Below are 22288 nucleotides of genomic sequence, written 5' to 3'. Positions count from 1 at the left end.
CTTCAACTCCTCCAAATGGAACAAAACTGATCCAATCACTACTCATGGTGCATCTGTTTCAATGTAGCCTGCACGGGCCTACCTATAAAACTCATTGACAAACTATACCGTACAAACCCGGGCAGCAAGATTGACCTACAAATAGTAGAAACAGGATCACAATATATTCTCCCTAAGAACACATTACTCACTAACTTTGGAACCCAGGATATAAACCCTAAGTGCTGTTCATAAGCTAAAAAAACAATCTCGTAGCCAGACATACTCTATATCTCAATTATGAGCCTCCGGTCAGCAAATGCACCAGCCATCTGGCAACCAAAAATTCAAAAGGCTAAAATACAGCAGTAGACCATCACCCGGAGCTTTGGGACACTGTCCCCAACCATGAAGGTGTAGTCAAGCCATCTACTGTTCAGTAACCTATTAAAACTTAATTGTTCAGATAATCACATCACTGAGAACCAAGATCCTCAGGCATAGCAACCAATGATGCCAGTTCGCAAGACTCCAGTTGTGTTCAGTCTCCGTGCCCACTTATTATCTTAAGCTCCCTACCTCACTAGCTCTAGGAACGACTGCTGTCCTCTGCATCTGTATACCCAATATTCAACTTTTTAAGGATCGTAGTCTAGCAAATATATTACCATACTAACTCACACATAACAGGCATACCTAACTATACCCATCACCACTGAACCCTATTGTTTGTATAGTGCTCTGGAGTGGCAGCAGAGAGAAATCTTACCCTGTGATACAAAAACACGAAAATACGTACATACAGAATTATCAAAGAGGGATGTAAAGTAGTCATATAAACTGTGCTTCTTTGGGTTCCTTTATATATTTTAATATTGGTTGATTGTTATCTTTGTTGATGTGCAGAATGGGTATGATGTGCATGTGTAACTATTTTTACTGTGATCATGTGTCGTGGTTTGCTGTTTTTGTCTTCAATTTGATCTCCATTATTTCATTGCTTCACGCCCTTCTGTCAAACACACCTCAACATCCTTCAACAATTCCCAGGACCATGATTGTGAAGGCCCCGCCTTTCTGCCTGAAGACAGTGGTGTCAGCTGGACATGCACTGAGGAGCAGGACCCTCCTGATGCCCCCCAGGATACCAACATGCCTTGTTACTCAGATCACGACTCGTCTGGCGATGAGAAGTACCAGCCAGTAAGACTGCGGCTTTAAACCCCTGCATGCACCCGCTGGGTCCACCACGAAACCCCGCGTGCCCCTTCTGCCTCTCCAGCACCTTTCAGGGGTGTGGTTTGGGATTAGCTTTTGTATTTACTCTTTCAGCAGAATCTTTTCCTACATACTACCCTAACTTTGACCTCTAACCGTGTGTGCAAATGGTATTTTGTTTTGTAATTAACGACAACATGTTTCTTACTTTTTCGTATGGATTCTATTATGATGCACCATTGTCATCTCATTGTGTTGAATGGTAAGGGATTGAACCTAGACCACAAAGGTCTACTTTTTTTTGTAATTCTGAATTGTGATGGAAACAAAGAGTTCGAGGCATGTGAGCCATAGATCACATGCTTATGCATAGATCTCCATCTAGTGTTGGGTCTGGATGTTTGCACTTGGTTTTCTTCGAAGAAGTCTTCCTAGTCACGAGGTAGGTGACTCCTCCATTCGGTGATAGTGTGCATGGTCATTGACTCCATCTTCAGATTGTTTTTTTTCCACCATCAAATTCGGATGTGACTCGCTACACCCCGGTTCAACGCCGATCCTTTGTTTCCTCTCGGTGCGTACAACATTCACCCTCGACGGTATTGTTTCGGATCGCGTTGCCCATTCTTCGCTGATCGTGTTATTGCTAAAAACTAATTTCGATCGGAGAGCTCATGGTAGGCCGTCGAGCCTAGCCCCTGGTTCGAATCGCAGTCGATGGAACAAACTCCCTTTAAGTTCTGTCCTCGGTGCCACGCGAGATACCCGCACACGAACTCACACGCCGTCTGCAACCTGTGTTTGTCACCGGAACACAGTGAACAGGACTGCGACGCGTGCTGAGGTTTCCGCTCCAAAAAGACTCTTCAGGATGCGATATGCAGACCCAACACACAGGCTCCATTCCGGACCTCTTGGGACCTGAATTGGAGGAAGAAGAAGCCAGCGACCCCATCGGAGCCGATGAGGAACAGGAAGAAATCTCCCTTTCTGACAATGGCTCCGACCAGGATGAAGACATCCCGCATGGACAACATTGTGTAAGTACTGTCCCTACCTCACCCCAACTTCCAGTTCCATCGAAAATGAAGGTTCCGGACCAACCTGCGCCCTTGGGCCCCAGTCGGCACCGAGATCACGCTTCCGACACCCCGCCTCCAGGCTTGGCGCCGAAGCCTACCAAAAAACCTTCCGGCTCCGAAAAGCCCCATGCCAAATCGGGCACTGACCCAAAACCTTCAGGGTCAAAGACAAAGTCCGGCACCGACCATCACCACTCGGTACCGAAAACAACCTCTGATCTGAAAACTCCAACCAAGAAACCATTGGCACCAAAACCTTCGTCACGGAATACAGACTGAGACTCCAAAATCACCTTAAAAGCATTCTGTCGGTGATCCGCTCGAAACTCCAGATCCGAAAAAGAAAATTCTGGTCATATATCCAAAAACTAGACATATAACCACCAAAGTGACTTTAAAGAGGAGTGCTACTACAGAAGAGGAATACCACATTCCATTAAAGAAGAGAACTGTTGGGACAAATCCTTCCCCTCCTCCTCTTCCTCTACCTACACCACCTTTACCTCAGTCTTTGTCTGTGCCAACTTCACCTGAGCACTCACCACCGCATACACCTGACAATCAGGGTGAGGATGAAAATCAGCCCGGACCTACAGATGAGTGGGATGACTATAACACTGACAACGATCTGGACCTATATCCTACCAGGCCACCTCCACCAGATGACAGTGTAGGCTATATTGAACTGCTAGGCAGAGCTCCTAATTGCCATGGGGTCCAACTCCATAAAGAATTCCTTGAAGGGGACTTCCTTTTTGAGACATTTAATAGCACACAGAAATCTACACACATGTTGCCCATGTTGAAAGGAATGACCAGACATGTAGATGACCTCTTTAAGGATCCAGTCAGAGCACGTATCCTTACCCCTAGGGTAGATAAAAAATACAAGCCTGCCCCATCGGATCCAGTCTACATAAGAGGACAACTACCCTTAGACTCATCAGTAGTTTCTAATGCACGTAAAAGGGCAAACTCCCAGACTACTGGAGACGCACCACCCCCAGATAAGGAGTCAAAACTCTTGATGCTTCAGAGAAAAGGATATCCTCCCAAGCAGCTAACTTCTTGTGTATATGTAACACTCAAGCGTTGCTAGCAAGATATGACCGCGCGCACTGGGATGAAATGGAACAACCCATTCAGTTTTTACCCCAAGAACACAGATCTAAAGCGCAAGACCTGGTACCTGAGGGACAATTAATTTCTAATAATCAAATTAGATGTTCCCCAGATGCTGCTGATACATCTGCCAGAGCGGTGAACACTAGTGTTCTTTTAAGAAGACACGCCTGGCTACGCATATCAGGGTTTAAACCGGAGGTTCAGACCTCAATATTAAATACACCCTTTGATAAGGAACACCGTTTTGGGCCCATGGTAGACTCTTCACTTGACAAAATGAAGAAGGATACGGAAGTGGCTAAATCCATGGGAGCCCTTCAATTTCCACAAGGCCGTGGTTCCTTTCGGTGCTTCTTTTATTGAGCAGGGTCCAAAACTACTTCCACGGACACTGTGTCTACCTATAAGGGCAATAACCAATCCTCAGTTTCCAAAACTTCCTTTAGAGGCAATTATAGAGGAAACAAAGGCAAGGGCATGGGTAGAGGCTTCAATACACGTACCTCTCCCTCCAATACAAAGCAGTGACTTGCCCATAGTTCCCCCCGATCATTTAACACCTGTGGGGGAACGACTGTCACAATTTCTACCAAAGTGGCAGTCAATAACAACAGACAAGTGGGTTCTCCAAATTATCCATTCTGGTTGCTGTCTGGAGTTCCTCAACACTCCTCCAAACATTCCCCCAAAGTTGCACAAACTTTCACCGGATCATCTATACCTTCTCAAACAAGAGGTACAATCCCTACTACTAAAACAAGCTATGGAGCCCAAACCACCACAACATCTAGGGTCGGGCGTTTAATCCTTTTACTTCCTAATTCCCAAAAAAGACAACTCTCTCAGACCCATATTAGATCTGAGAGAACTAAATTTTTACATACAGTCAGACCATTTCCACATGGTAATACTTCAACAGGTACTACCTCTTTTGCAAAAGGGCGACTTTCTTTCTACTCTACATTTAAAGGACGCCTACTTTCATATTCCAATCCTCATGGCTCACCGCAAATTTCTCAGGTTTGTGGTAGCAGGTCACCACTGCCCCCAGAGTCTTCACAAAATGTCTGGAGGTAGCAGCGGTGCATCTCAGAAGACAAAGCATACATGTCTTCCCCTATCTGGACGACTGGCTCATCAAAGCCAGCACCTACCAACAATGTCACAAGCACACTTCCGTAACCATTCAGCTGCTTCACCAGTTAGGATTTTCAGTCAATGTGTTAAAATCACATCTTCAGCCAAACAAAATTCAGAATTACCTAGGAACCACTCTGGATACTCAAAGGGCTCTAGCGTTTCCCAATGCAGCCAGAATTCGAAACATTCAGGCGCTAATTCTCAAATTTCAAGGCCCTCAATCTCTTCCAGCTCAAGTGTTTATGCAACTGTTGGGAATGATGGCACCTTGCATCATGATCGTTTCCCACGCTAGATTACACATGCGTCCACTTCAAGAATGCTTAGCCAGTCAGTGGGACCAGTGGGACCAGTCACACGGTCTATTACCCGATCTAGTGTTGGTAAGCGGCCGTACTCATCACTCTCTGCAGTGGTGGAACACCCAAAATCTGTCAAAAGGACGGCCGTTCATATACCCGGTTCCACAGACAGAATTAACAGCGGACGTGTCTCTCACTGGCTGGGGAGCTCATCTTCAACAACACACAGTGCAAGCGCTGTGGAGCCACCAGCAAAAGCTTCTCCACATCAATCATTTAGAGCTCATGGCACTCTTTCTAGCTCTCAAAGCCTTTTAAGATCACCTGTCTGGCAAAGATGTATTAGTTCGAACCGACAACATGTCAGCTATGTATTATATACAAAACAGGGGGGGACACACTCTCTCCAACTGTCCCACTTAGCCCAAGACATCTGGAGGTGGGCGATTCACCACAACATTTATCTCCAAGCGGAACACCTCCCAGGAGTCAACAATCAGAGTGCGGACCTCCTCAGCTGGTATCAAATACACGAGTGGGAACTTCACCCTCAAGTTCTACACCCATACTCCCAAGCCTGGGGAGTCCCTCACATAGACCTGTTCGCAACACCCGAAAACACAAAATGCCAAAGCTTCGCCTCCAGGTATCCACACCCTTTGTCCAAAGGGAATGCCCTATGGATGAACTGGTCATATTTGCCTATGCTTTTCCGCCTCTCCCACTCATTCCATCAGTGGTTCGGAAACTCAGGCAAACATCCCTCACGCTAATACTAGTGGCTCCAACATGGGCACGTCAACCCAGGTTCACAACCCTGTTGAAACTCTCTCTGGTACCACATCAAAAGTTACATTTAACTCCCAGTCTCCTCACACAGAGCCATGGAGAAATCAAACACCCCGATCCTAAACAATTGAACCTCGCGATCTGGCTCCTGAAGTCATAGAGTTTGGTTATCTGAACCTTCCACCAGACTGTATGAACATTATCAAGGAAGCTAGAAAGCCTACCACAAGAGCTTGCTATGCAGCCAAATGGAAGCGATTTGTTATCTATTGCAATAACAATAACATCAACCCTCTGCATGCTTCCATACAAAACATGATCTGCTACCTGTTACACTTACATCAGTCGTCATTGGCCTATACATCCACTAGACTGCATCTCGCTGCAATTGCAGCCTATCTTCAAAATAGGCAACATTTATCGCTCTACAGAGTGCCTGTAATCAAAGCATTTATTGAAGGACTGAAAAGGGTTATACAATCAAGACTTCCACCTGCCCCAGTGTGGAATCTTAATATAGTCCTCACACGGTTAAAGGGCCCACCATTTGAACCCATGCACAAATCTGAGCTACAGTTCCTTACTTGGAAAACGGCTTCCCTCATTGCAATCACTATATTGAGGAAAGTGAGTGAACTTCAGGCACTAACAATAGAAGAACCCTTTTTCCAGCTACACAAAGACAAAGTAGTTCTTCGCACCAATCCCAAATTCCTACCTAAGGTAGTATCTGCATTCCACATTAATCAGTCGGTTGAATTACCTGTTTTCTTCCCTCAACCTGACTCTGTTGCAGAAAGAGCTCTACACACCTTTGATGTTAGAAGAGCACTGTTGTATTATATTGAAAGGACCTAATCTTTTCGTAAGACAAACCAACTTTTTGTTGCTTTCGCACCACCTCACAAGGCCTATATCCAAATCAGGTATTGCTAGGTGGATCGTTAAATGTATCCAGATTTGCTATGCAAAAGCCAAAAGGACTCTAACTGTACCTCCTAGAGCACATTCCACTCGTAAACTAGGAGCTACTATGGCTTTTTTAGGCAACATCCCTATTACTGACATTTGCAAAGCTGCAACATGGACCACACCACACACATTCACCAAACACTATTGTGTGGATGTGTTAGCCAGACAACAGTCTACTGTGGAACAAGCAGTACTTAAAACGCTGTTTCAGACAACTTCATCAGGTACAGGATAGCCACTGCTTAGGGGAGGCTGCTGTATAGTCTATGCATAAGCATGTGATCTACAGCTCACATGCCTTGAACGGAAAATGCTACTTACCCAGTATGCATCTGTTCTTGGCATGTAGAGCTGTAGAATCTCATGTGCCCACCCACCTCCCCGGTACTTGTAAAAGCTGTAGTTCTCTTGATACTATAGATACTTACACATCTATATTCTTTACTACTAATCCATTCTCTCACCCTCTGCGGGAAAACAATCTGAAGATGGAGTCGATGATCATGCGCACTATCACCAAAAGGAGGAGTCACCTACCTCGTGACTAGGAAGACTTCTTCGAAGAAAAACAAAGTGAAAACATACAGACCCAACACTAGATGGCGATCTATGCATAAGCATGAGATTCTACAGCTCTACATGCCAAGAACAGAATCATACTGGGTAAGTTGCATTTTCTTTTTAGTAAGACACTTCTTGGTGATGCTCAAATTATAAATATTGCTAAAACCTGATTTCCACATATTGTTTATGCACTATATAGGTTTTGCAGTACAATTGCTTGTCTGGCAAATTAAGTGGCCATTTCGATAGAAAATGTACTGTGTGTCAATGACAGTGCGCTACCACACCAAGCATTAGTAATATATAAAGTGTGCTCCAAAATGCACTATATACTACAACCTCACTAACTCTCCTCTTGAATGGGTATGGCTCATTTGCTTATTTGTACTTTCTGTGATGTCCATGACTTCAGTGATGTAACATTGATGGCAGCACCCCCTCACCCCCTCTCTGAAAATTGTTCCAGGACCATTGCACCAAGTTGCCTTTAAACCTTCTAATTCCACCATTGAAGAATAAACAAAAAATCCCAGAAAGTCTGGGAGATAGCTAATGGTGCCCTCCCTTAGCTCTTGGTGTGGGCACCGATTCATTGTGTTTGTAGAGCTCTCAAATTCTCCAGTATACTTCGCACATGTTATGACCTTACAGGAAGTGATGTCATACAACCTTGACATCACTAAAAGCGACAGCAAAGATATGTTGTAAATTGTTCAATAGAAATCTAAAACCAAACAAAACTTGACATGTGCACTGAAGAGATAATACAGGCCGTAGCTCCGAAAATAGATCCTCCCAGGGAGTAATAGCAAATTTTGATTCACGCTGAGCGACTGCTCATGTCACACGAGGTGGCTGCAGGAGTGCTCCCCACCTGGGCATCCTGTGCTCTCTTCCACACATGTGAGAGTTGCATCTCAATGGCAGGGTCCAGCGCCACTCACTAGGTGAGACCTCAATCTGACTGCCGGTGTGTCAGGCTCAGCTGTAGTAAATTCGTGAAATGTCCGCTGCATTTGTGAACTGGAAACTTGCCACTTTCATTGACCAAAGAGGCCAGCACATTTGGAAACAGAGCTATTGTCCAATTCCCACCTTTGGGCGGGCTTGGATCTCCTCGCTAGTAACATCTGACCCAGGGCACAAGCCCTAAAAAAAGAAGTGGGGAAACTAACCAGGTTATGCAGTATGCAAGTGAAATCATGACGCGTGCCATCACAGCGCATGATGTCACGACGTGTGACATTGCACGTGACATCACAGGAAGTTACATCACAAGAAGTGATATCACATATTAGGACCTTACACATATGTTTATCAGGTACATCATGAGTACATTTAAGCGTATTATGAGATTTAACAAATTAGATTTGGCGTTGGGGTTGTGCCAAAAAAGTGGCTCAATCCCGACCCAAAATCTGGGTCTCCACTAAAACATTTATGTTTTTTAAACACTACCACACACAAATTGGCAACAAGGAGAAGCATGGTCGTAGATCTGTTATGCTTAATTGGTTGCAAGGTCTGCATTTTAAAATATTTGATTGGGTTAAGGCATCTGCTGGGAAGGTGCCAGTAAATCTCAAGGAATAGTGATAATGGTGAGATAACTTTGGTGGTTAATGCACTTGCTGGAGAGATCTCTGTTTTGTAAAGTCCCAGATTTGAATCAAAGTAGTGAAGAAGGTAAATGTGTCTCCTGCAAAGCACAACATGTAACACGCAGATGACAGCTTTTTATTTTGTGTAGGTATTAAAGTGGGTTACTGCTTTTAACACAGAGATCCTTTTGTTACCTGCTGTTCATAAACTGTAATCCTTCTAAAAGACCACAGTGAGGTATGAAGGTCATGTGACTCCTAAACCTTGTAACCCTCACTGTCATATGTAACTCATCTTGTACATTGATTTACACATGTACATGATTTATTGTCTATATCAATGTCAATATACTGGAGTAGTGCTTCTTGACGAACTTAAGCTGTGGCAGGGCTTGAGTGAGTGGCATCTAATTGATATTTTTCACCTCCGCATTCTATTTTAAAAACTGTATTTTCTTGTGTGTGCACTGTAGGAGCTGTGTTCAATCCTCGGGGGCATACTTTTAAAATTCCTTTCCGATAGAAGGTTAGCGGTTCAGTTTCACCGCTCTCGCTGGTCGCTACCACGCACGCCCTGGATAAAAGGGGGCGGATGACGTGGTCGCGCAGTAGCGCTTCTTGATGAACTTAAGCTGTGGCAGGGCTTGAATGAGTGGCGTCTAATTGATATTTTTCACTTCCGCATTTTATTTTAAAAACTGTATTTTCTTGTGTGTGCACTTCATTTTAGGAGCTGTGTTCAATGCTCTGGAGGGCATACTTCTTAAATTCCTTTCCGCTAGAAGGTTAGCGGTTCAGTTTCACTGCTCTCACTGGTCGCTACTGCGCCCGCCCAGGATAAAAGAGGGTGGATGACGCGGTCGCGCAGCAGATGCACGCAGCATGCGTGCCGCAAAGGCAAGCCTGTCTGCCCCCGTCCACGTCCGAACCGTGGCCAGCGCCAGCCATGCTGCCCGAGGGGGCCCAACATTAAGAATCGCTTGGAGCAAGCAGCAATTACTTGCTCTTTCCACTGCAAACTGCCATAGGCCTAATTGTCTGGACCTCTGTTCAGAAGAACAAAAGGCAGGAAGTCTCTGCGAGTTCCAATGCTGCGCCTGCAATTTCAGATTTGAGAATGCCGGTGAGGACAAAGACAGGTTAGGGGCTGATTCTATTAGACTACACACACCTCCCCCAAGGCCCTCCATTAAGGCATGCCTTGTCAACTGCAGATCTCTGCCCAAACATGCAGATGACATCTGGCGCAACCTAAAGACGAATGCCTGGGACATCATGTTTCTAACTGAAACCTGGATGCGAGATAGTTCCAACCCGCATATAGCATTAGCCATTCCAGCAGGCTATAGGATCTTTAATGTGAATCGTGCTGAGAATAGATTGGGAGGTGGGCTTGCTATTATTATGAGAGAAGACTGGGAGATCATATTTAAAGGAATTGGTAATCTGGGGCAGATTGAGGCTATGTTTTACTTCATCAAACCTGCCAAAGCCTCCCCTATGGCAGGATTATTGGTCTATAGACCCTCGACTGCCCCAGCGGGCCAGATATTAAAACTTTATGATACCATTGCTGATCTGTCATTGAAGTACATTAACTTGACAGTCGTTTGTGATTTTATTGTGCCCCTTAGCTGTCCTGCTGGCGGATACCCTGAAGGGCTTAATCTGATGCAAAAGGTTGCGTCACTTACACATGTGGCCAGCCACATGTTGGATCTACTCTTCACCAATGATCATGCTCTACAGATAGAGGACCCGCTATCTCTGACCTGGTCCGATCACTGGCTGATCCCTTTTAGTGTTTACGGGGTTTCCCGCTATGATCTGGTAAGACCATCCTTGGAGGTCAGGAGGAATTGGAGAAAGGTCTCCGCTGAATCAATGGGCTTTAAGCTACAGAACACTCTTCCCCGGCTCACTGGAGACCCCAATCAAGATGCATTAACCTTTAATCACTGGGTCACGTCAGCTCTGGACAAAACTGCCCCGATTAAAAATATGAAGCTTGCTAGGAGCAAACCTTCAGCTCCTTGGTTTACAGACGAGCTCTGGACGGAGAATTGTTTATGCAAGAGGTTGAAGCGGCTTGGCACAAACACTATGAGCCGGCAGCTAAATGTGCATATAAAGCAGCGGTAAGAAACTTTCATTGCCTAAAGCGTAAGTCCATTAGGACTTTTTTTGCCAATCATCTGATAAGTCTATGAAAGACATTTTTAATATTGTCCAGGGTTTTATTAAACATGAAGCACTGAAAAGCACTATCCCTTCCTCCAAAACTCTTTGTGAAAAACTAGATACCTTCTTTCAGACAAAAATTCAGGATATTTACTCCTCCTTCCCACTCTCGGGACCACCAGATTTCCCACCTCATATACTGTGTGCAACTAGCATGCGGTCAGCCTTTTGTCCCCTAAGTTTAGAAGCATCCATGGGGGAACTTAACAAGATAAAATCAGACTCTCCTGCGGCCCCTTGTCCTGCCAGATTTTTTTAACTGCTTGCCCCTTGGCTCCACCCGGTATTGAATGATATCTGGAATTCCTCGCTGGTGACGAGGGTGTAACCCTCCAGCTGGAAAAATGCATTTGTCCAGCCCATTTTGAAAAAGGAAGATGCAGCTCCATCAGAGCCTAAAAATTTCAAGCCAATCTCTCTCCTTCCCGTTCCGGCTAAAATTTTAGAAAAGGAAGTCCAGAAACAACGTAGGGACTTCCTAGAGTCAAATCATCATCTTCACTACTCCCAGTCTGGTTTTTAGACCCGGCTACAGTATGGAAACTGCTTTGCTGGAAGTTGCAGAGACTATCCTGGAAACCGTTGATCTAGGAAGCTGTGCGATGCTGCTGGACTTATCCGCAGGTTTTGATATGGTGTCGCACAGGATCCTTCTAAACAGACTTAAGGGTCTAGGGGTGTCAGGAACGGTTTGGGCCTGGTTTCGCTCTTTTCTAGAGCGGCGCACGCAGCAAGTGGCCCTCCATCCTCATAGCTCCACCTCCAGCCCCCTTAAGTGTGGGGTCCCACAGGGCTCTGCCTTAAGTCCTACGCTTTTTAATGCGTATCTTTCCCCTCTGGTGACAATTATTGAGCAATATTGGGTGAAGATTGTCTCGTATGCAGATGACACACAATTAGTGTTCTCCTTTAAAGATCATAGCGAGACGGCCTTCGTTAATTTTAAGCAGTGTCTTTTGAACATCTCATCTTGGATGACAGAGAACTGTTTGAAATTAAACACAGATAAAACGGAGGTCTTGTTTTTTAATTAATCACGGAGGTCTTGTTTTTTAATCAATCCATTACCCCACGGCCAGAGCTCTGGAGGCCGGTTGAGTTCAATCTGCCTCCTCTTCCAGCTACTTCTGCCAGGAATTTGGGCTTCAAGTTTGATACACTATTATCCAGCAAAGTGCAAATTGCTCATGTTTCAGGGCAGTGTTTTTGGAAGTTGAAGGCCTTACGGAGCTTCCTTCACTATCTTCCTATGGACTGCAGGAAGACTGTGGTGCACGCATTGGTCACCTCCCGACTTGACTATGCAAACAGCCTTTACCTGGGGCTCCTTGAGTATTTACTCAGGAGGCTGCAGATTATCCAGAACACGGCTGCTAGGCTTGTGTGGAACGTGCCAATGCTCAGTCTTCACTGGTTACCAGTGAAAAGAAGAGTAGAGTACAAAGCTCTCACTCTGGCACATAGAGCAATGAACAGCACTGGTCCGCATTATCTGAGGCAAAGACTTCGAAAATATAGTACTCAGATCAAATGACCAGAATTTTCTGGTCATTCCGCGATTTGCAAAGGCCAGGACCGGAGGCCGATCTTTTTCCGTTACACTACCACACCGTGAAACACTATGCCGGAACATCTAAGGAAGATCAACTCTGAACATATGTTCAGGAGAGCGTTAAAAACATGGCTCTTTGCTCTTCCCTAACACTCTGCCCCAGGTTCCTATGCCCAGGTCAATTAGCAGTACTAGCGCCGGGACATCTATTATTATTATTATTAATGTGTATTTTACGTAAAGAGCTCCAACACTCTGCATTGGGTTGCATGGCGCTATAAAAGAAATAAAATCGAGCTATTGAAATTGTTTTTGTGTAAATACTGGGGCAGACCAACACACCTGATATTCTTACAGTGCATGCGTCTATGATATACAAGGACTTAACAAAGGCAAAAGCTGCCTCTCTTGTACTTGTGAAGAGATAACAAGCTGTGTGCCTTTGTTTTTCCCTTCATGGCATTTAGATTTAAGTGTGAGGTTCCAGGCCACCTCCAGTCAAGATATTCAAACAAAAGGAGGCCTGATAGCCCCTTAACTTCGGCCCAGCTGGAGGTGAAAAAAAGCCCCCCGCTGCACTGATGAACGTGTCTCGGTGTCTGAAAATTACACAGGTCAGCATATTTCTGTGGAGCTAAACTTGTTGGCTGGGGCGGCGGTGTCCACCCGTTGAAAAGAGTGGGTGTACACCATGTACCTGCATGTACCCCCGACTTGTGCCCTGATTTTACCCATTATTTGGTGCAGTCATGTGAACTGAACTTCGCTTCTCCGATTTTCCAGCCTAACTACAGCCGATTCTGAATTTTCATAAAAGCTACAATTTCCTGTTTTCCTGGTTATCGTATGGAGATGGCAGCATCAGTATGAGCCTTCCTGCTGTGCAATGTTTGTTTTGTCTTCTGTTTCCAGCAATTCCCATCCTTGTGAGGGGAACACCAGCTCTGGTATTCTATGCTTGGCCCTGAATGCCATCCTTGTGAGGGGAATACCCACTCTCGTATTCTATGCTTGGCTCTGGGTGCCATCCTTGTGAAGGGAACACCCACTCTGGTATTCTAGGGTTGGCCCTGGTTGTCATCATTGTGAGGGGAACTTCCACTCTGGTATTCTGTGTGACGATGGGTGCCATTTTTATGAGGGGAACACCCATTCTGGTATTCTATGCTTTGCGCCGGTTTCCATCTTTGTGAGGGGAACAGTATTCTATGCTGGGCTCTGGGTGCCATCTTTGTAATGGGAACACCTGTTCAGTTTTTTCTAGAACATCTGCTCTGGTTTTCTAGAACCTCCACTCTGGTATTCTATGCTTGGCTCTGGTTTCCGTCTTTGTGAGGGGAACACTAGCTCTGGTATTCTATGCTTGGGCCTGGTTGCCATCCTTGTGAGGAGAACACCCGCTCAGGTATGCTATGCTTGGCCCTGGTTGCCATCTTCGTGAGAGGAACATCCACTCTGGTATTCTAGGGTATCATCTCCTCTGGTATTCTATGCTTGTCCCTGGTTGCCATCCTTGTGAGGGAAACACCCTCTCTGGTATGCTATGCTTGGCCCTGGTTGCCATCCTTGTGAGGGGAACACCCGCTCTGGTATGCTATGCTTGGCCCTGGTTGCCATCTTTGTGAGGGTAACACCCACTATGGTATTCTAGACGATCATCTACTCTGGTATTCTATGCTTGTTCCCTGGTTGCCATTCTTGTGAGGGGAACACCCACTCGAGTATGCTATGCTTGGGCCAGGTTGCTATCTTTGTGAGGGGAACACCCACTCTGGTGTTCTGTGTCTGACCCTGGGTGCCATCTTTGTGAGGGTAACACCCACTCTGGTGTTCTGTGTCTGACCCTGGGTGGCATCTTTGTGAGGGTAACACCCACTCTGGTGTTCTGTGTCTGGTCCTGGGTGCCATCTTTGTGAGGGGAACACCCACTCTGGTATTCTAGGGGATCATCTACTCTGGTATTCTATGCTCGTCCCTGGTTGCCATCTTTGTGATGGGAACACCCACTCTGGTGTTCTGTGTCTGACCCTGGGTGCCATCTTTGTGAGGAGAACACCCACTCTGGTATTCCAAGGGATCATCTACTCTGGTATTCTATGCTTGTCCCTGGTTGCCATCTTTGTGATGGGAACACCCACTCTGGTGTTCTGTGTCTGACCCTGGGTGCCATCTTTGTGAGGAGAACACCCACTCTGGTATTACAGGGGATCTTCTACTCTGGTATTCTATGCTTGTCCCTGGTTGCCATCTTTGTGAGGGGAACACCCACTCTGGTGTTCTGTGTCTGACCCTGGGTGCCATCTTTGTGAGGAAAACACCCACTCTGGTATTCCAGGGGATCATCTACTCTGGTATTCTATGCTTGTCCCTGGTTGCCATCCTTGTGAGGGGGAACACCCGCTTGGGTCTGCTATGCTTGGCCCTGGTTGCCATCGTTGTGAGTACAAGACCGAGCCAGGAACAAATCGTATCCCAAAGGTCTGTTTGAAGGTAAGAAAGGAGAATGCGATATATGTCAGAATCGTTTTTCAGAAAGTCTCTTAAACAGGCAGAGCACTGTCTGGTCATCGAGAACCACCAATTCATGAAGCAGCAGCTGGTGGTCCACAGTGCTATATGCGACGAAAAGACCCAGCGTGATCAAGGCATCTGGAATATTATTATCAGCACATTGAGGTCTCTCCCTCAGGACAGAGGCCACCGCTGTTGGAGCACTCCAGCCGCCTCGAACCCGCCCATCACCAGATGCAAAAGATAATTAGCTTCCACATGCTTGGACATTTAGGAATTAGGATCTTCTAATAATTCAGTCAAGTAGGAAAGTTATAAAAGTGGCTTATAATATAATAAAGGCTCCCAGTTTTTAGTTTTCACTGATTTTTACAGATCAATACAGACAGAAAACAATATGTTTCTTGTCTGTATTTTTTTTTAAAGGTGAAAAAATACTGAAAATTGTGCTTATTGTGAGTGACTCTCCATGCTGTCTCTCGTGAACTCCAGGACAACAGCGGGGCAGACAGTCAGCACGGGGAGCTAAAAAACACAGGGTAAGATTTCCATAAATACAGGCTTGTTAACATATATTTGTAGCATAATGCTAATTTCATTCTCTAAAACAAAATAAATATGGATAAATACCAATAAGAAGGCCAAAAAATAAATATGGATAAATTCAGACGAAAATGTTGAAAAAATAAATACCATAAAACTGGGAGCCCTAAATATAATGGAGTGTAAGCATTTATGTATGCATATATACCTGAATTTACAAAACGCTTCCAGGATAATCGTTTTTTGCTGGAACAGGCAGCAATATAATGAACTCGACGGTGTTACAGAATGTGCAGTGAACAAAAAAACTCCAATTAAAAATATGCAACGTGGAGTGGAGCGGAACAGGTAACGCGTTGGATTGTATGATGTGGAACATTCATGTTGGTAAAGTGCTCACACTTTCATAAATGCACCAGGATACCGAGGTTAGCCCAAGCTACATCGAATTTAACAGACAACCTATGTAATTGTGTAAGCAGTGAACGCAAATGATAGTGGGCCACCATTGCAAATGATACCTTTGAGAAGGATAACAATAAACATCTATTACTTGACAAATGCAGTAGACAGCCCAGGCTTTATATATCACATACAGAACAATGAACATTTGAGCAAAGACCCATGTAACGCCGAATGTCTCCAGAGCCTCTCTGACTCCACAACACCCTCTCTAGCCTTTTTTATTTTTTAAACCAATTTTTATTAGCATTTCACAACATACCATCCGATACATCACAGCAGTGACCAGTCTCTCTAGCCTTTGCTGATTCGTGGCAGGTTTCAGTGATTTGAAGCAGGCACACCAATAGGGTGCAGCTTCATTTTCTGTGGAATTCTCAATTCTGTCTGCAGCATTCAGTAAGTCAATTTAGGGTATGCAGAGCTTCAAGGGTAGAATTACCGCACTGATGTCCTGTGTGGGTACCACATTGTGCATGCATTTGAAGCCTCTTTGAGCCAAAGCTCTCTCGTTATGCTGTGGAGACATATGGTGGGTGGTACCTCTTCTTGGCTTGTTATCAGGTGGGTAAGGCTTCCTGGAATACTAACTTATGTGCATTTGCCGCTGTCTTTCTTTTGCTACTGTACCTGCTAGTAAACTTGTTGCTTTACGCTTCAAGCCGCCGCCCTCCCTGACTGCCTCCATTTTTCTCTTTGACTAGATAAGCCACTTCTTGACCAATGACGCTGAAGATTCTGAACTGGCCCGGATCATCAGGGATTTACCTCATGAGCCATGCAAGATGCCGAACATGAAGGAAGCGGTACAGACGGAGCAGGCGGAGCCCCAGAGGGAGCCGCGCACCAGATACCTCGAGCCGGGCACCTATAGACCTGCTGGTAAACACTTCCCGGGGGAGCCAGATAAGCATGGTGACTCTTCAGATGCAGGCGCCCTCCTTCAAACTGAGTGGTACCACCAGTCCACGTCGCAGGGTGGACCGCCACTTAGCCCGTCCAGGCCCAAAAGCCCTTGGGGCAAGCTGGATCCTTACGAGTCATCAGAGGTAAGACTCCTTTGTGGTGTTTCTGTGCTCTCTGTAAAGTTTAGATGTCTTGGAGGGGATGCTGCTGATGTGTCTGACAGTTAATGGAGTTTCTGCATTAACATGATCTTTTGAAAATCTTGTAGGCAATACTTGGAGCAACACAACGGATAAGCTGTTGTTGGCAGTGACACCTTATATTAAAACACGATTACAATGTATCCAGGTGATAACAGTGTCCCTTTACCATCCTTGTGCTAAAGTAAATCTGTTCAGTGTCTGAGTAGACTAACTCCTGAAAGCAAATTCCTTTAAGTAGAGTGACATGTTTACTCCCACCATGGTTATTGGAAGATTATTCCACAAGTGCATTTCAGTCAAAGGAGCCCAACACCATCCTACGCCAAGGCCTCCGTGGCATCTAATAGTCTGTCTAAAGCACTACCCTAATGGAAGCTACCAACATGGTGAATAATGATAGTTATAAACATAAACACGTTGTATACAAAGAGGAAGCTAAAGGTCTTTATTTAGAGGCTGGTAGCTGCGGCCCTTGCAGGTAAGGGTGGTGGGGGGGGGATTTCGACAGTCGACATCGAGGTAAAATTAATTATTTATTTAATTTTCCCTTGTGGTCATCTGTCGAATCCCCCCCAACCCAACCTCACTGCCCCATCTGCTCTTACCTGCACGGGCCGCGGCTAGCAGCTGGTCTGTCTGTCCGCCAGGGCAGTAGAGCGATTTGCTCCGCTACCATGGTGGAGGATGTTAAGAGATCTCCGCCAGGCAGCTGTAACCCTATTCCTTCAGCAGAGCTGCTAAAGGTTTTGAACGCTTGCTGTCCGGCCACCATGTTTAACGCGGTTCCTCAGGTGAGTTTTATGATGTTCAAAAGCAATCAGAAACAGGATGTTTTTTTTTGGAAAAGTGAAAAACCAATCTGCCTGGCATGCTGGGATTTTTATGGGGGTCATTTGTTTTGCTTTCCCATTCAGGACCGACAGCCTTTCCCTTGCGGTCCAGAACAGGAAGAAGAAAGTGAGAATGTCTGCCCCAAATAGGTAGGAAAGCGTGAGGTGCATTGACTGATCCCAAAATGTCTGATTGGCCATTGGTCAATGATCTCACCGGTGGAGCCATTAGAGTCTGTGCGGGCAGAAACGTGGCAGTTCATCGGACTCTAAAATGAGAGGACAGTCTGCGAGTTAGGCAGGAATGGGACTATGCGAAATTGGTGGCTGAACAACCTGTTTGTCAAACTCTAAAAAAGCCCATGAAACTCCTACAGTGTGAGCTGGCATTATCAGAGTGTGTGCTATAACCCCTGCACTCACTCAGAGCATTCTTATATGACCAGAAAACCTCCAGACAGGACAGAGTTCTCCAATATGTATATGTCAAGCCAAATGTGGAGAAGGTAAACTGAAACTCTCTCTCATGGGAAATAATCACACTTTAAATGAAGATTCAATAGGGGCTTGAATTAGGACCCAAACAAGGGGGACATGTATCTCAAACCAGGCACCCATAAAGGAAATCCATATCGCAACTAGGGTAGGTTCTTGAAAAGCCAGGCTTTAAACTAAAGTTTTCTGTGGAGCAACATCTTTTAAGCTAGTGCACCTATGAGATTATCCAAGACCTAAATAAATGCCCAGATTGGGGATGGCTAAATGATTTATGTGAAACAGACCTTAAACTATAACATTTCTGGCTAGAGCAGGAACTTAAATTAGATGTCTCCTGGAGTGAGTGTTTCTGTGGTGATCTGCACTTTGAACTAGGGCACTTTTGTTGAGAGGCTTGACTTAAACTAGATCACTTCTGAGGCCAGCATCAACTTAAAACTTTGAGCAGTTCGAGAGAGAGACATACTTTAGAGGGCTTCCATAGAGAACCACATATTAAGCTAAAGCACTTCAGGGAAAAGTTGTGCCTATCATGAATTTCAGTAGTTGGCAGAGCATGTCTTCAAACTAAGAATCAATGATGCCTTAATTTGGGGATTTGGCTGTTTGCCTTAAAGTAGAGCACTTCTCATGAGGAAAATGCCTTAAACTTGAGCACTTCTGAGAGAACAATGTCCTAAATAAATATCAAAACAAAAAAGAGCTGCATTAAACCTCTGAACAATAAGTGATACCTTAATTCAGATCAAATCAGCGCAAAGCCATACCTTAAATTAGAGTTCTTCTAAAGAGAGTCATTCATACCTTATGCTAGGTAATTTCGGCAGATGCCTTTGTCTTAAACTAGAACCCTTCTGATGGAGACTCGACTCTTTAAACTAGAAAACTTCTGTGAGTATGTATATATATGTATATATATATTATCTACTGGCGGTCGCCAGTAGATAGTTATAGTTAGGACCGTGTTTCCATAGGAAATCTGAAAATTCTATTTTGAATAACTTTGGCGCCGGTTGACGAATCCTCGCGAATTTGTCAAAATAGGTGGGGCGCTCTGCTCCGCTCCTACCCTGAAAGTCTCGGGGTGATTAGTCAAGGGGGGGCCGAGAAAAAAGGGGGGTCCCAAAACGCGTTTTCCCCATGCATTTTTCCATAGGGACCTTTAGTCCAAGGTACAGCCCGAACGGCTGAACAGAATTACTTGAAATTTGGCAGAGAGGTAGTCCTCAGGTCAGGGATGTGCCTTTTGAATATCTGGAGTCAATCTGTTCAGTAGTTCCTGAGAAAATTTCAGTTAAAAGTACATATATATCTAAAAGCACGGTGACGTGCGCGAGCGCAATTCTGATTGGTTGTTAGATGTCAGTAAACATTCGAATCGGTCGAAATCAGGAAGTGTCGTCCGCCATTTTGTCTTTCGCAGTCTGAGGCAGTGAAAAACAAAGGGGGAGAACGTGAAAAGGGGGCAGGGTGGACAGTTCCTGACCCCCTAGCCTTTGTCAGGGGTCACTGAAGGACCCCCAAGGGTGAAAAAAACATTTTTTTTAAATGAAAAAGCGCGGGGTGCGCGCACTGTGCGCGCACGGCACGCACAACGCATCGTGGGTGCTCGGCGAAGCGCACCGAAAGCCCACTTCGCGCGCACGGTGCGCGCACGGTGAAAAACCTGAAAAAAAAAATATTAATAAATACATAACTTAGCATTTAAAAAAACGTACAAATTCACTTAAAAAACCATAGGTTTCACACACGTTATAGTTAGGAATTAGCATTTAAAAAACCTTGCATATTCACTTAAAAAACCATAGGTTTCACACATGTTATAGTTAGCTGGACATTTCCCTCGTAAAAAACCAATGAAATTCCCCTGTTATAGTTAGTGCAGGCAACTATAACTCACGCGACCGCAATCCTCTGCTGATGACGTCAGATATTACATCACTGTATTTAGACGCCTATTTACCCATGTCTTCTTCCATTAATCTTTAGCTATACATATATTACAAAATTTTATTTTTCAGAAAGACACATATGTAATCAGTGATGTAATATCTGACGTCATCAGCAGAGGATTGCGGTCGCGTGAGTTATAGTTGCCTGCACTAACTATAACGGGGGAATTTCATTGTTTTTTTATGAGGGAAATGTCCAGCTAACTATAACATGTGTGAAACCTATGGTTTTTTCAGTGAATATATATATATATATATATATATATATATATATATATTCACTGAAAAAACCATAGGTTTCAGGGGCGTTATAGTTAGCTGGACATTTCCCTCGTACAAAACCCTAGAAATTCCCCTGTTATAGTTAGTTCAGCTAACTATAACTCGCGCCCCCGCAATGCACTGCTGATGACATCACATATTACATCACTCATGACATGGTCAGTGACATCACTGATGACATCACTGATGACATCTCAAATGACATCACTGATGACATCATCCAGTGAGTATGTGTTTCTGTACAGTTTTAATATGTTTAATATATATAGGGAAAGGCCTGTTGAAGAATGAGTGGGTGTACAAGTGTGTGAATGGATGATTTTCTAGGTGCGTAACTGACTCTATAAGTGAGTCATTAAATGTATCTTACTGCAGACTAGTGACTAAACTGTGTGAATGTCTGTATGTGTCTGCATGTTGGTGTATAAGTGGCTGCATGGTTTTGTGAATAGCTATATGAGTGTCTATATGGGTTATTGATTGGTTGTCTGAGTATCTGTATGGGTGCCTGAGTGTTTGTGTGGGTAGGGTGTGTGCGACTCTGTGCATAGATGTGTGAGTGGGTGATTCTATGGGTGCATGGTTTTAAGAGTGCAACTGTGATGGACTGTATGGTTGGGTGAGTGTATGTATGGGTGTGTTAGTGATTGAATGTATATCTCAGTTGTACATGTGTCAGTAACTACATATGTGAAATGCAGTGCATATGTGTGTAAGAGTATATAACTATCTATATGTGGGAGTGTGTGATTGTGGGAGTGGCTGTATGGATGAGTGTGTGCTTGTATTAGTAATTGTATGAGAGCGTCAGAATTTGTTAGTATTTTTATGAGTAAGTGAACTTGAGTGTGTTTAACTGTATAGGTGAATAAATTGGACTGTGTTTAATTATTTGCATGACTGACTAGGTGTGTCAGTACCTCAATGGATGATTGGCAGTGTGTGAGTGTCTATATAGGTATATAAATGCATATGATAGTCTTGAACGGAGTGACTGTAAGTATGAGTGACTGTACAGGTGAGTGAGTGGAGATGTATGTAGACCTAAGAGTCAATGAGTGGGTATGTAGTTATTGGTATTAGAGTATCTATGGTTTTCAAAATGGCCGTCTGAAATTTTGAGTCGGTGTATCAAAGGTTATATTAGGGTGTGAGAAGATGCACTAATTTATCACATGGATGATGTCATCAGTGATGTCATCAGTGATGTCATTTGAGATGTCATCAGTGATGTCATCAGCGATGTCACTGACCATGTCATGAGTGATGTAATATGTGACGTCATCAGCAGTGCATTGCGGGGGCGCGAGTTATAGTTAGCTGAACTAACTATAACAGGGGAATTTCTAGGGTTTTGTAAAAGGGAAATGTCCAGCTAACTGTAACGCCCCCGAAACCTATGTTTTTTTCAGTGAATTTCTAAGGTTTTTTAAATGCCAATTCCTAACTATAACGCCCCTGAAACCTTTCGTTTTTTCAGTGAATTTCAAAGGTTTTTTAAATGCCAATTCCTAACTATAACGTGCATGAAACCTA

General features: G+C 44.5%; 1 protein-coding gene across 2 annotated transcripts in view; it reads left to right on the top strand.

The window, feature by feature from the left end:
• LOC146859048 (septin-4-like) overlaps positions 1–22288 on the top strand; it is a 328318-nt gene that overhangs the window by 133393 nt on the left and 172637 nt on the right. For both annotated transcript variants that reach the window (XM_085649678.1, XM_085649677.1), the window contains exons 2-3: positions 1030–1182; positions 16786–17130. In XM_085649678.1, the coding sequence (XP_085505804.1) occupies positions 1030–1182; positions 16786–17130 (498 nt within the window). The remainder of the gene's footprint in view (positions 1–1029; positions 1183–16785; positions 17131–22288) is intronic.

This window comes from Triturus cristatus, chromosome 3_2 (genome assembly GCF_964204655.1).
Source record: "Triturus cristatus chromosome 3_2, aTriCri1.1, whole genome shotgun sequence".
Classification (NCBI taxonomy): domain Eukaryota; kingdom Metazoa; phylum Chordata; class Amphibia; order Caudata; family Salamandridae; genus Triturus; species Triturus cristatus.
Note: the sequence above shows the minus strand (reverse complement) of the source record. Positions and strands in the feature narration are given on the sequence as shown.